At 37.7% G+C, this 16,323-nt stretch overlaps 1 protein-coding gene across 1 annotated transcript in view; it reads right to left on the minus strand.

The window, feature by feature from the left end:
• LOC104157625 (DENN domain-containing protein 1A-like) overlaps positions 1–16,323 on the minus strand; it is a gene marked incomplete at its 5' end in the record, with an annotated part of 122,653 nt that overhangs the window by 27,946 nt on the left and 78,384 nt on the right. The window contains 3 exons of the mRNA XM_009695036.1: positions 9,211–9,342; positions 14,248–14,304; positions 15,408–15,479. Of these exons, the coding sequence (XP_009693338.1) occupies positions 9,211–9,342; positions 14,248–14,304; positions 15,408–15,479 (261 nt within the window). The remainder of the gene's footprint in view (positions 1–9,210; positions 9,343–14,247; positions 14,305–15,407; positions 15,480–16,323) is intronic.

Here is a 16,323-nt window from a genome sequence, read left to right on the forward strand (position 1 = left end):
ATATTTAATTCAAACTAGAGTTGTTCTGGTTCAAAAAAGCCTCACACATTTTGTTTGCCATTTTGCTTGTATGTAGTGAGGCCTTAGATGACTCTAAGAATCATACTGCAGACAGCTAAATATATGAGGCAGGAGCAGGCTAGCATTCTTTTAATCCAGTTTCTAACTGCTCTTTCTGTTTCTGCAGTGCTTTGACATGAGTGCTCCTTGCTGAGCCTTCCTCTTGCAATTTGCTTCAGCAATCAGTGCCATTTGGGTAAGGGGGTAATTTGCAATGATTCACTAGCTTAAATGCACGCACCATTTTTTTTTTGTTCTGAGAAGGTGTCGGAGAAACACCAAAGAAATTTCCTCTTACAGAATGGACTTCTAAGTAAACTTCTTTGAGGTACTCACTTTTCCATAGACCACAGCAGCGCATTTCACCTGCACTCCCTGTCCCTTAGGGAACTACTGGTGACTTTGTACCATTTTTTGTTATTTCTTTGACATTGTGTCATCTCCTTTGCACCTAATCTTTTGCACCACATTTTTTTTGGACCCTGCAGTAACAGCAGAATCCTGTATTGACACTATCCATGCCTCAGTCCTAGATGGATAACGCGGTGAACACACAGATACGTTCATGGCACTAAGGCACATCCAACACCCAGAAAAGAACATATCCTATGGAGTCTACATTGCATAATATGCCTTAGCCTGAAAGCAGCATAGCTTTCATTCGTACAGAAAGAGAACAAAATCACGATTGTCTGTTACGTTACTGCACGATGAAAGGACCATGAAAGAAAACTCCCTTAACTCCTTGAACCATGCCCTTTCTGAATTACTAGCAAAACAGCAAGGAGGTTTTTTTCAGAACTATTCACAGAGATAAAACAGGGAAACATTTCAGAGAGAGTCTCATTGAGATGATGTTCAAACTTCCAAAGGACTTCTACCAAAATGAGGTATATTTTGCAGTGGCTTGTTTTCCTTCTCTCTGTTTCTCAACATACATGGCTGGAGAGACATGTTGCAAAAAATCCCAGACTCCAGGAATATGTTTATCCCCATGTGTTAAAGTCTATCCATCTACTATCTCAGCAGAGTTTAAAATCACAGCTAATAGGTTAACAACTGTTTTTCTTCTGCTTCAGATGAAGAATATCAGAAAGCTGGGGGAATATTCAGCTTCCCAATTTGTACTGACTGCTCACTGCTACCTGCAATGTCTGTTTGACAGGACTGACATTTTGTACCGCTGTGAGATGGGAGAACGTGTGACATTTTTATTCATGGTGGCGTACGCCCTTGTAATGATCAGCCCTGGTCGATGTGCTTACTGCAGCAGCCCCGAGCCCTCGGAGAACAAACAAGAACCGAAGGTGCCAGCAGTTTGGCTGCCTTATTAAACACCACCAGGATTCTAACGAAGAGCAACTGCTGGAAAATCTCACTGTCAAATCCTCAAGGACATTGTCAACATGGAACTAACTACATATATTTTTCATTTAAAATACTGGAAAATCCAGCAATGCTGTATTAAATATAAAGAAAAAAGCCACACTGTTTTGTGTGTGTTTTCTTTTTTAACTGGTCATTTTGTCAGCTTTACATTGGGCTTTCTGTGGGCCCGATACTGAAATTCAAACCAAGGAGATCATGCAACCCACATGATTTAAAACGTTGGAAAATGGACATATCCCTTATTATCTTTTAACAGCTATTCCTCTCTAGCAAGCAGAACACTTGTACAGGAAAAAAAAAAAAAAAAAAAGAGACGGCCTCTCATTTAAGGAGTTCTATAAACAGCAATGACTATCTGCTTTACTCAGCTTCATCATTCACCGAGGAAGCCTGCATAATTAGGGGGATACTCCTTCACACAAACACAGAAAAGTACACTGCTCCTGTATCTGTAGCATGGCACTCCACAACCGTTTCACTTGGTATTAATCAGTCCAGCTCTGAAGGGCAAATCCAAAAAATCCTTGGCCAAACAAGCAGTCACAGTGGGGTTAGCAGTTAGAAGAATCATATGTTTCACATACTCTCTCCCTTTAATCTTCTAGTTTAATCCAGGGGCCCAGAGGTCAATTCAGACAGTTCTGGCCTAACTGCACGTATCAACTTCATAAGTAATACATAAGAAGCTTCTGGATGCTGATCTACAATGATAGACTAAGCAAGTCATCCATAAGACCCTCTGAGCTTTTCTCAAGTTGTCAATCTAGGTGATTTGGTTAGCCTTGCATGTACTGATGTATTTATTTTATATGTATGTATTATTTATAAAGCACAATTCTTCTTCCACATGCCAGCAGTGACGGACCAAGATACTCTCTACAAGATATTTATGGGTTCCTCAACATAACAGGCCTAATAAGGAAATTCTGCAGACATGTTACAGCTGCTATTGCTTGTCACAGAGCCCTAGGAGGTCGGCTTAACCACAGTATTTTCTTCATACATCCAAGCGTTATGGCATCTGACTTGCATGTACCCAGGGCAGTAAATTTATTCTGAACATCCTTGTTTAAGAAGCGCTTGAAATGCCAAGACAGTTGCAAAACACTAAAAGCCATAGTCCAGAATGTGCTTTTTTTGTGGATGAACACATCTGCTGGATGCAGGACGGGAGCCACATAATCTTACTGCAAAGCATGAATTCCTACATAGCATGAGCTACATACATACTACATTGTTGTAGTAGCTGAAGAAGACACAGCTGTCTGGGTGCTCATTAGAAAATACCGGTGAGTGAGTGCATGAGAGGCAGTAACCTTTGGGTATGCTCTGCAGGTGGTGTACATTTTCCTAAAGAGAGCGCCAGGTCCCACTTGTCAAATATTTACATGCGTGACAAGAGTGCAAGCCTTTTAGTTGGGCAACTCCTATCCCATGAATTACCATTTCTGCAAATCTTGCACACCACAAAGCAGAATTTCAATCACATGCATTATTTTCTTGTCCATTGACACTGTTTTCATTCCCCTAAGAACCTGATGGGACATTTGAGTAGTCTCGAGCAGACATTAGATGGGCAAGTGCTTCTGGGCCAATACATCTGCCTTTCCTGCAAGGTGACTTTTACTGAGCAACAGCGAATTCCTTTCCAAAAGGAACAGTCAAAAAAAAGAGTGAGAAGAAACGAGGGCAGAAAATATGCCGTTGGAAGACAAAATAATTTTAAAGAACTAGAATTATACTTTTGCTAAATCCATAAAGAACCAAATGGAGAGAGGGAGGAAACTCCATGTGGCTCAGCAGAAAGGAACAGGGAGACCATATTGTTCATGAGTGGGCAAAAGTGGAATGGAAGCTCATTTTCTTAATGAACGTATCTCTATCATCAGAACAGTTCAGAGTGGCAAGAACAGGAGGCTGGCTTTGCAACCATAGCATACAGTTGCATGAATGCTAGAAAATGAACTTGTTTTCCCCTTTCCCCTTTGGTTTCTACCTCAGTGCCACACAATGCCTGCTGTGATCCAGGGAAATCTGCTATTGTTCCAATGCACCTGGGTGTGAAGGGAGTCACAGGGTCTGGCAAAGGAGCCTTCCTCCCTTCCCTACTTGATGTCTTTTACCCTGGAGACAATCCCTCCCTCTGCTGCCTCTGGCCTCAGTGATCCAGTTTTGCACTTCTGGAATGTAGCTGGCTGGTTTCCTCCCCATCTTCCCCCTGACCTCTTAATGCCGTTTAATCTTCTTGAAGAAGAAACCTGCCCTACAAAGCAGAGTTGCTTGCTCTGCACATCTAAATGCCGATCATGAATGGGAAAAATGAACATGTTCATTTACAGCAAATGATCGAAACAGCAAAGAAGATGGCAATTTCCATTTTATGGTCTGTGAAAGTTTAACAGCAGTAAGAATCAGCTGGGAAGAGAACTTGGACAAGTCTTTTCACAGTCAGATAAGCTGCTTTAGTACATGAGTATATTTTCCATTTGTTTCATAGTTATTTACATTAGCCCTCAGAATACTAATTCTCTCTAGTTCGCATCAAGAATGGAACATGATTGAATCTCTCAAGTAAAGACATACTTGGAAGAGTCTTTTGTATTTTCTTAAGCTTTACCTTTTGGTACATAAATGGAATAAAATATTCTATTTGCTGTTAAATAAAAATAAGCCACAGAGACACAAACACACCTAAGCTGACAAAAGACATTCTAATTATAATAGAAATAATTAGAGAGCTGAACAGAACTGCCAGTATAACTTGCTTCTAATGAAATGATACCCTTTTCCAACAAATGATGTTTTTGGCAGCTTATCATTTGTTGTTTTAATTGTACCATATCAGTTGTGCTACTGTGTAAAAGCTCCAGAGAAAGAACGTCCCCAAGCGTAGGTTTAAAAACCATTGTTTTTAAAGACTCTAGGCTCAGCCCCTGTCGCATTTACACCACCTCTCAAAGACCGATAGGAAGACTGGGCAGAGGTAACGGCCCTGCCTGAACAAGGAGGTTCTTGTAGAAGCACTCAGTGCAACGTTTCAGAGGAGTAGCATGAAGGCTTGGTTAGGGGTGGAGGGGTGGGAAGCAGTGCGGATAAAAGCAGAAGCTTCATTAGGAGAAAGACGTGTTAAAAACAAGTATATTTTTGGAAAATAAAGTGCTCCCTTTACTCCCTAACAAGAGTGCTGCAACCCTGCCAAATGTTAAGTGCTCCATTTGGCCATGATACCCATGATCTCAGACTGTACGATGGTACAGGTTCTAACAGAGCTGTATGAACACACACCAGGACACACACTTGCAGTAGTTAAAGGGACTTGTCAATGTGTCTGCCCATCTAAGCAAAGTCTCAAAAACCTAAAAATCATACAGCATTTCTTCTCTTGGCTGGCACACAGTCACTGTAGATGTTTTATCATAGCCACAGCTGGTGTACTAGTGGCCTAATAGTTAAGCACTGTCTTCTGGAGGGAAAAGGCTTCTAAAATATCAGATTCAGATATTAACCTACCTTTCTGCCTTAGCAAAATCATCAATTTAGATATTACAAAGGGTCTTTGTTTTGTTTTGTTGCTTTTGCTTTAGATAATGCAAAAATACATACAAGAGAACTGAGAAAGCCTGCTGCTCATTAAAAACTCAGCAAGATATTTTGGAGAGCTTCTTGCGTTACTTGAAACAGCTACAAAATCACCATCATTAAGGAGATGTGTGCATTTCCCAGACTTTGCTTTTTGGCTGTAACATACATAACATGTATAAATATCACTTACCCAAATACTTGAATGAGATATTTGAGACTTCTGTCTCAAAGAAACTTAAAAAAAAATCAAAACCCCCAAAATACCTTATCAGGATAGTTCAGTCTTGCAAAAAGAAAAGAAAAATGTTTTGTTCTTGTTTGTTTGTTTGTTCGTTTTTATCTAAGGCACCTTAAAGATTGTCATGTTTGTTTAGGGTATAGAGATATTAAGAACTCCTCGAACAACATACTTCTGAAATCAGACAAAACTGAACTGCAATACAGATCAATCAGTTAATGAAAATCACAAATCAGAAGAGATCTAAGGCTGCTTAACATAATGCTCTGCGCAGCATCCTTATCACTGTAGCTCGCCACCACCAACAGTTCAGTGATGGAAACCGAAATTTCTAGAGGAAACATACAATTCAAGCACTGCTAATGCAAACTCAGAATCTGAAAAATACTGTGAAAAGGTCCATATTCACGCAGTCTCTCTTCCTTATTTTGAACATAAAATGATAAGACTTAGGAACAATCAAGATCACTAAAATTTCTGCAGCCATTAGGTGAAAATGAACATTATAAAAAAAACCCAAACAACAAAACCAAAGCAACAACCAAAAACATCCTCCACCCCACTGCACCAGAAAACCAACCCAAACCACACACATCCGGTACCACAACAGATCTTAATGTTTCAAGCTGTGGGTCCTGCCAAACTAGCCCCTAATAGCTGCTTGCATGGACAAGGAATGTATTCAAAATAGTCACAGTGACACAGTGTAGTGTTTATTCTCCAAATAGCTAAAAGATGACAAAGATAAACGTGTGCATTCTACCTAAAAAGTGGGAGTATGTGCATAGAAGTAAAAGCCGCAGACACCTGAGTCGCACATCCACTGTATTAGCTGTCCTATCTGCCCTCTTCAACGGGCTCACAGGGCTTGCCCTGCCTGGCATCACTGGGAAGGATCCCAAGGAGATCTACGGCAGTGGCAGTGGATGCTGGTAGCTGAATATGCAGCATGTGTTCCGATGTTTTCAGTAAGTTTTGGCCAGGTTTTAAGACAAAAAGCCAGAAGCAAGCAAGCAATAACAAGACATTTACAAAGGATGCTCTCTGTAGCACTGTATCTTCTACTATAATTAACCTTACCTTTCCCCAAAACAGAGACTACTATTCAGTACTATATACTATTTGTCCGAATCTATTTCTTGGCTTGAAAATTGTTCCGTCTTCTCGTCACTCATTAAACCTTAGTTGCCTGTGTTGCTCTTGCTACTTGTTGAGTATAGTTGTATTGCCTCAGGGCCCACGATGATAGTTCCTTCTGTCTGATTGATCTGAGGGTCAATACTAAAGGTACACCCTGAGTAAACCAAAAGGCATGCAAAGTCAAACCGGAGAAAAAGCTGTGGTCATGCCATTCCACTTTGGTCTCCTTGTGCAGTCTTATTAAGAACACTTTGTTCAAATCTTTATTGCATTGCCCTAGGCTACCTGGCTAAAATCCTTCTTTTCATGATTAAGGAGAGCTTTCCCACAAGGTCTTCGTATTACAGAAACCACTGTTAAAACAATGCCCTCTCAAACAATGCCTGATAACCACTTGCCAAGACGAGCTACATCGCTACGGAACCTCATACAGTTAGATAATTGCTGCTAAATTTTTGAGAACAATCAGCTGACGTGCTATACATTCAAAGACATTTCAAGATATTGTACTGCTATTTTTTGTAGCCTAACAACTGCAGACACACAACTGTATTTGGAAAAGCTAGAAACTACCTCACTATAGGGTGAGAGATAATGAGTTAAAATTAAAGGTTGCTGCTGGCTTGCTAGCCCATCCCCCTTTAGCTAATCTGTCATGTAATGAAGAGAAGCACCTAGCATAGGACAGCTAGCTGCCGGCTCACTTACAGCGAGCTGATTAAGAGTGTTCAACCAACAGCAGACTGCAGACCTTTCCAACGAAAATAAATAGACTGTATGCAAATGTGTTTGTCACTTTGACAGCATGTCTCAATTAAAGCATCTCGCTGCTGTTGGTAGGCTCTCTCACTGCAGTGGTATGGACGAGGCTTACTGCATTACTGATACACAGGGCTTGACCCTAATCCGCATGCATGCATTTTAAAAAAGTCTGCCTTTGCCATATACACTAGCATAATACTAGCAGACATAGAAAGCAAGTGACAATGAGAAAAAAGCCTCTTTCATCCTCTTCAGTTTATAAGAACTGTGAATGCACAAACAGCCCTTATTTCAGAGTTCTTGTGGCTGTTTAATTGTTCCCACCTACTGTATTCTAGACAGAGTTAAAAGTGACACTAAAATCTCTCCCTTTAATCACTAGTTAGAAGCCATCTCCCATTTAAACTGTAAATGTTGCTGCTTTTTTCCTCCCTAAAGCCTTAATTTATATTTCATAAACCTGAACATCTTTTCCTTTTGAATGAAAATATGATTTAATTTTCATTTTGGCATTGGGCTATCAGGAAAAAAGGACCTGTGAAAGGACAAAGGCTATAACTGAGATAGCCCTACAACTGCTAAGTTAGATCATTTTTTGGAAACCGACATTTGTAACGTAATGACAGTAATAAGCATTTAGCAAGCGAGACTTTCACCACAGCCAGTGGTTCAGTAAAGCTGATGTGTGTTTCTTTTGACACAGAGAAAGTGATCATTAAAAAATTTGAAAGTGACCGTTAAAAAACCTCATGAATTTAAATTTGCACTTTCCACTGGATTACATATTTCACTAATCTACCAAAATGTTTGAACCATCCATCCTAAAGGAAAAAACTGAAAGTAGATTATAGTATTATCTGGATTTCTGACTGCTTTAAATGAAATGTAACATTTTCCGGCTAGAGCTAGATGGCTACATTTCTCCAGTAGCCCCAATTCCTCTCAACTGTATGGGCACAGAAAGTAAGTGAAAAATAAACCACTACTGCAAATATTTAATTGGAAGAGAATCTGTTTTGGAAAAAAGTCTCCAAGAACTTACATTTAGCACCATGGTGAAAGTTCTGAAAGAAACAAATCTAATTCTAAAATGATACAGACACCATTGCTTGTGTAGCCCTATCTAATACCTAAACAGTCGATGCAGCTATACTGACTAGTTTCTATTAATAGGTACTTATCTAAAAATCTGGTTTGCCTCACATTTTATAGTTCCCAATATTTTACAATTGTTTTAAAATTACACTATGTTTCCTTAGAAGGAATCAGATATTCACTCCTGTTTTCTGATCATAATAGGGTAAAAAATAGATATAGAGAAAGAGAAGACAACTGTGAACACAAATAATGTTATTTTTTGAGTCAGGCTACACTTAATACGGCAACACTGGCAAACTGATAGTAAATACTGTATGTTTTTCCATGAAAATCACAGCAACCATAAAATTTTCTAAATAATTAGCGCTTAAAAAACCCTACACAACCGAACTCACTCTTTTGCAGCATATCAAAAGAAACATTATAAGAGTAACTAATGCGTATAGCTCAGTTGTCAATACTGAAATACAGAGTACACTAATAAGCTATTAATTGATTTTTCCATCTTAGTTCATTGCATTTAATTTTCTGAGAATGTTAAAATTGTTTAATAGTTGGATGTTCTAAACTGACACTAATGATCTGGCGAGATAAGAGAGAACATTTTAAATTATACATCCTCAGTCCTGAGGGCTATAGCACTTTGCATGCTAAAAGAACAGCAAAATAGTTTGTAAAATTGCTATAATAATTATGCTTCCCCCCCACATACACTTAGAATTTATTTTCCTCAAAATCATTATATGAACAAAAGGAATCAGTAAACCCCAGAAAAATCAGGTTTTAGAATCCCATTTAAACAGATACAAAAGAAATAAATCTATAACAACATAATTCAGTTATAAAAATTACTGAAACAATTGGCATATTCGTTATTGTGACTGTTCTCTGAACTATTTTTGCTGAGTCACAATTTAAAGAAACCTAACGTGAAGACATACCTGACCAAAATGTACTGTGATTGGTCTTCGGTCTTCTCTTAATTTAGGGTCCTTCTTTTCAACCAATGGAGAAGGCGCTGTCCTAGGTAGAGATTCCCCCGGTGTTGCAGAACACCCATTCTCAGCAATGTCCTGTATGGTAGGAAAAGGTGAATAGCATGGCCAGGAACATTCTTGACTGAGGATAAGGGGCACAAAGGAGACACTAGAGGATAATGCTGACTAACAATTTTGATGTTAGGGGGAAAAAAAAACAAAACCAACAAAGTACAGAAAAGAAAACATAATTAGAATAAAACATTTTGTTGCACTTTGTCAATCAGAGCTTGTACACAACCACTCTCTCCTCCTAATACCAATGTTGCATGCAAACAGATACATTCAATAAAATGTCTGACTTAAACATGCAAAAGCCAGGAAATATATGGGGAGACAAAAAAAAAATACATAGCTCAAAATTTCTATTCTAGGAACAAATTCAACAGAAATCCAGGAACAGGGCTATTCTGTTTTTTGCAAACCTAAATGAAAACAGTAATTCTATTTACGTACTTCACAGAATTATCTGTAGCAGAACAATTACTTGTGGAAGTGGCAAGGAGAGACGAAACACACAGCTTAGCTTTGCATTTTATCTTTGAGCCCGTGTATACTGAATATGTCTTCAGGAGATTGTATAAAACCAACTGCTGCCTAGCAGGATGCTTTTTTGTTTTGCTTTGCTTTTGACATTAGTCCTCATCTTCAGAAGTAAAGTGACCCATCAGCCTAGGTTAGGAAGCTTGGCAAGTGTATGTATGGTATGTGTAACATAGGTTTTGAAAAAGACAAAGGCATGCAGGGGTAAGGAATCAGACAAGGAGAAAAGAGTTTGAAAGTCAGTTGAGAAACAGTCTGTAACGCAGTGGGCCCCAAACCTTACATGTCTTTGCAACAATGTCAAGGAAATAATGCTTGGTAAATATAGAGAGAAACCTGCACACGCTGTAGCTCTGCAAGACTGACCTGAGGTTGGCTGCTGACATAGACATTGCTTTGATTCACTGACCTTTGACATGCCCCCTCAAGTTTCCGTCTTGCTAAGGTACAATAATGAGACATGTAAGCTGATGGCCAATTAGAAATGGTTCTTTTGGACACAGACTGACCTAATGTGTTTAGGTCAAATGAAACAAAAAGCTGGATGGACTTTCTAAGGGGCTTTGTCTGTTCCACAGAGAAGCTGAGACCTTTTTAGATCCAGCTGGTAGAGCAGTGGTTCACCAATATGGGCATAAGGATCATGGGGAAATTAACAACTTGTTAAGGTCAAACTAGAGAGAAAAACTTTTTCCTCCCTCCGCCCTCCAGCTGCACAATGCTACCTTGTCTTTAAAAAAATACAACAAAGTACACTGAATTAGTTACAAAGAGCTCCAAAACAACTCGGTGACAAGAAATGCAAACTTCTGTCAAACTCATACTTCAGCTCCAAAACAGCAACAAGCTACCAAGGGATCTGGTCAGTCTTGGAATCACATAACCTATGGCAGCAACATACACTGTTCTGAAATGTAATGACATTAAACACAAACGTTATTCACATATTTCTATACAAGTATGGCCATATTAAATGTGCACCAAGCTTCAGACCTGTTATGTATGTGCCATAAAGGTGTCTGGCACATTTAAAGCCACCTGACCTGCACTGAACAGTGGATGTCCCCAGCACTTCAGAGCTTTCAGAATTCCACCTGGAGCTGTGGCTCCTACCAAGGCAACAGCTGAGAATCAACGGAAAGCCAAGCATCTTCCAATCCAGGCAAAATTTCCAGAAAAATGTAAAATGGATGCCAAAGTTTGGACATCAGGGGAATGGGAGGAGATAAAAGATACAAGACAGGTCAAGCCATTAAGCAAAACCCCCTAAGATGTACAACGATCACTGCAAATCCTTGCAACTTTTATTGCTATAGATTTGCTGTACTTCTCTGATGATATAATTGCGTACAAAAGATAACATGTTCATAACGAGTATTTCCATTCTTTGCTGTACAGCCTGCCAAAGAAACTGCAGATTTCAGTCAATATTTTTTTTAAATTTACTTAATAAAATATGAGAATTAAATTATTCGATACATCTCTATTTTTTCAAAGTCCCAAAAAGGCAGACAAGTCAACAACACAGCTTCAGTCATCAAAGCAAAATTTGTTTCACAAAAGTTCATTTTCTACTTTCAATGAAAACACATTCGAGCTAAATAAACAGAGAAGCCTGATTTTAAACACCTCAAATAAGGGCTCCAAGTAGCTTTAAAATGACTAAATGTCAAAATGTTTGGCAATTCTGTCATTGGAAAGTAGACAACAGTCCTTCAAAGCAGTCTGTGACATACCTTCAGTCCACTAACAGACTTTGAATACAGTTATTCAGAAGTCAATGGGGAGTACAAGACAGACAGAGAGATAAAACCACAAATAGGAAAACAGGACTCTCCAATTCTGAACTTCTGCTTCAGAAAGGTATCAGGGCTCACAAAATGTCTAGTGATAAAACTACTGTATAGATATAAAATACAGCTACCATGCTGTATCTATTAACAATTATTTGCTATCACTTATAAGAATCCTCTGAAAACTATTTCTGTTGCTTTGAAATACTGTACCACAAATGAACAAGGGATGGAAATAGAGCCCCATTCAATCTCTACTATCATATTAAAGAAGGACCTTACACACACCACAGTGACCTCTCAACAGGTCAATCCTGCATTTCTCATTTGCAATTCAAACCCAAGACTGGAGCAGACCAAGGGCAAAATGGGCTCTTGATTATATTTAAGAGGTCACCATTGCTATGCAGAGTTGTAGGAAGCAGACCTCTAGCTTTATTGCATTTTTAAATTCTATCTTGTATAGAAGCTGCTCATATTTGGCAGTGAAAACTGGAAAAGGGATGTTTATATTTGACTTTTCCTTACCAGTGGCCTGCACACTTTTTGTATTAATAATGGAAAACAATACGTTAAAATGCAGTGGATAGCAAGTTCAGTTTAAAAATAACCTTAGGTTATCCTTAGAAGATGAAAGTCTAGCATCCCAAATTTGGCAAAAATTAAGTATTTAATGACAACAGAATTTCAAACAGTTAACGCTTGCACATACTAGTAAGTGAACACATGAAAAATACAATGTTCTCACATGAAAATTGTTGAGGATGCACTAATAGACTTGTCAACACAGACATTTAGATTAAAAATAATATGAGGGTGGCCAAAACAATTTTTGCTATTTTTATCACTTTAAACAGAGCAATACCTCATTTTAGAGTTATCTTCCTGTCTTGCATTCTAAATGGAGAAGAGGATAGGATAGAAAAGCACAGACTTAATGAAGAAAGGAAAGGTAGAGCAGTATGTGTCAACTACTCACCGAAATCTTTTAAGGTCTTGTGAAAGCATACATCGAACAATCATGTTTAACCATCTTACAGAAATGCCACATAATAAGGAAGGTGAAACAAAATTGGGCCATTTATCTGTAAATGTTATGTGTGTTTTTAAAAAAGAACGCTTGCTGCTTGAAGGACTAGGAAGACAACGGTAATAATAAAACAAAGCAACGAATGAATGAGACATATCTCAGCCTTTTATACAAATGTCACAGAATAGCATACAATTATATTAGCATTTAAAATACAGGAAAACAGTCTGGTCATTTTACACAGCTCCAACTGCTTTAGAAATGCACATGAGAAAGCCAAACATTTTATTATTCATGAAGGTTATGTCCAGAAGTGAAACTCATGGAATTACCTAAAAAATTCCATGTACAAGAAAACTGCTTCATGTTCCTAATATTTTCATATTATACCTAAAGTGGTCACATATAAAGTAGTACATGTAATAAAATAAAATAGTATTAAAAGCATCTGAAGCAACTTTATCCTTCCCAAAAAATCTCTAGCAATCTGCTAGAGTATTTAGAGAGTGAACAGCATTTGGATTGTACACACAGTTAATTCCATCAGTTCAGAGCCTGGCTGCACGCTAATCCCTTTGTATTAACATTCTGTTGACACATTCAGATAGATTTCTGTTTGTGCCATAGGAATACATTTGCAGTGCTATCTTAAGATGATGGTCTAGAAATTTAGAGAAGAAATTTACTGAGATAGCATAGGTTAAAAAAAAAAAACAAACACAAAAAAACCCCAAAAAACCACAACACAAACCTATTATGCAACAAATTGAATGAAAATTTCTGAATAAGAACTTCAGTTCTATTAGCAAGTTAGCTATCTTGTTTTCCCAAAAGACTCTAATAGCCTTGCTTCATAGACTAAACAGAATATCTGAAATAAACCTAAGGCAGAGTTAACCATCATTAATAAGGTATGTATCAATATGAACGTACTTCTGGCTTAAAAGGAGCAATTAGTATTGGATAACACATTCTTCAAACACAATTCAGCATTCTTGGAATTGTACTGTTTACAAACACAGACAGACAGGTTTGGAAAACAGCAAACACTCTGAGCTTTTTTTTTTTCTGCAATAATTGAAATTTGAAATGAACACCAACTCAAATTTAATTCCTTTATGCCTAAACTTTGCACTAGACATTCATGAAACATATAAATCCTTTTCCCCATGACAGATACTATACTATTTTCCCTGAGAGATTACTGTAGAAATAACAACAATTTGCCATTTGCAAAAAGTTCACTGCCATTACTGTAGGAAATATCTCCCAGTTCACATAAAGTCCGCTTCCACAATGCCCCAGCACAAAGGACAGGAGAGGGACCACTCTAAATAGAACACTCAATTTTCTGGCTTTTGTGGGTTTAAGTCAGAGCCTTAATGTATTTGAAGACAGTTTTTTTTTGTCTGTGAATATTTATAACAGTGTGAAAACTCCGGGACAGCTGGTAATGCATTTTGAAGTGTGCTAACAACACTGTATCAAACAGCTTCCTATTGATCACATAATGCTTTTTGCGACTAAGTATTTCATACGTGGTGCTTAGACATTTTGAATAAGAACTTCAAGTACCTTTTGCTTCAAGCGGTTTTTCACTTCTTTTATTCCCATTTTTGCATGATCTTTTGCCTGCATGAAAAATTAATTTAAGTTAAAATCCTCTTCTATTTCCAGCAATGACTAGGCTTGATTTCAGTGGATCAAGATTCACCTTCTCTAGTTACTAAAAATGGCAAGGAAAAAATTGTAACAGGATACTGAAATGTATTAGAACAAACAGAAAGCTAAAAAAAAACCCCAAACAAACAAAACCCACCAACACCACCACCCACCCACAGTAGTTGCAAAAATTCTGTCTTCTCTGTTTTGATGCCCTAGGCATCTTTCATCTTTTTGCACTCCACAGCCTCCGTCTTCCCCTCCAGGTATTTATCTTTGCTATAAGCTAACAATCAACAGTAAGAGTAAGCCTGCAAACTTTCCCCTTGCAGTACTCTGGATGCCAGTTCCATTCAGCAGAGCTGATCTCATCCTACTTGTCTCTCTCAGGCTGGAGGAAGGCAGGAGAAAATAAAAGTTCGAACAGTTATCCCAATGCTTTTTGTAGCATTATTTCCTAAAATTGAGCTTCGAAGAAATCCCCGCTTGTTTCTATGTTGTTTTATCTTGTACAGTGAAACTGGTAGCCATATGTGATAACACAGTAATGTACTAGCTATTTGTTAACAGAACTGAAAACATTTTCATTTAAAGAATAACTCAGTAAGTTGGGCTCTAAATAAGCAGGTATAAGAAATCTCCAGGGAAAATTAATTGACATTTAGGAAAGATGGAAACAATTTGGCAAATGAGAGGATTCCCTTATTTCGATGAAGTTGCAAGCAGAGAAACCTGAGGTAACAATGATTTCCAACAGAGTAATGATGAGATGGTAGAGCTGCTTAGTAGAGCATATAGGCACTATTTCCCAGAAATAGTTCTATGTAATAAATAGAATTTATCATCTATAGTTTCAAAAGAAATCACAAGTTCCCCTCCTCCTTTGCATTTCAATTATGTTCAAATTTCAAAATGACTTTTCCATTTAAATTTGAAATTTAGATGAATGCGTATTTTAAGTAATTTTGTGAGTCCAATAAAAATGAATTTAAGTCTTGAGTTTCATTTGAAAGGTTAAAACAGAATCATAATTAGACTCTTATCTCAGTAGTAAGCCAGTACTCGATACTTACAAACTTATACACAGTCTTCATGGCAGGGTTAGCCTTGGTCTTTACTGTATTTAAAATGGCTCCACTTCCTTTCTATAATTATAGTAACAATAGAATAAATTTTATCAAAGCTTTTTAAAGCAAACACCAATCTAAAATCCACCATTCTTAACTTAAAATAACAAAGCATTAACTATGCTTATCAGCAGAGCTGAATATTAAAATAGTAAATTTAAAGAAAAAGAACACCAGTAAAAACATATTAAACGTTTCTTTGTTTTTTCCAGAGGAACTCCAATTCTGTTTAATACAGCAGTTTTCAAATGAAAAATGTCAGTGTCTCCTAATACCAAGATCCCCTTGTCTTATAGCTGATCTCACAAAACAGTGTTCTATGACTGCTCCACTCACCCTCAAGGGTGTCCTATACACTGCATTAAAATCCTAAACGAGTTTAGGACAAAAGCATCCTACCAAATACTCAATGTCTAGCGCAGAAAATTCAGTTTCAGGAAAGCATGTACATTCCATCTGAAGAAGTAAAATTTTTTTTAGTTTCCTTTTCATGATCCCACTATACTATTTATCAAAAGGATGCTGCCTGTTTAAGATCTAAGTAGCTGAGGAAGCGATAAATTGAGGGAAAAATGACATCTAGCTACAGTCAAACATTAATTCTAGAAAAGCTGAATTGCATGTGGTGAACATAATAAAAGTCATAAGACAGTAACATGTCAGACAAAATAATCTGTTGGTCTGGCCAGTGTTTTACACATCTTACACACACCATTGACTACTGCTGTATAGTACCTTACTTGATAAATACAGCAGATGGGTAAAATCCATGGAATAAAATCTTAGATAATTGTATATTTTCTTATTTCAGTGCAAAATTATATTTCCAGAGATCAGATGCAATCAGATGCAAACAGTTTTA

Source organism: Cariama cristata, unplaced genomic scaffold, assembly GCF_000690535.1.
Source record: "Cariama cristata isolate BGI_N322 unplaced genomic scaffold, ASM69053v1 scaffold2962, whole genome shotgun sequence".
Lineage (NCBI taxonomy): Eukaryota > Metazoa > Chordata > Aves > Cariamiformes > Cariamidae > Cariama > Cariama cristata.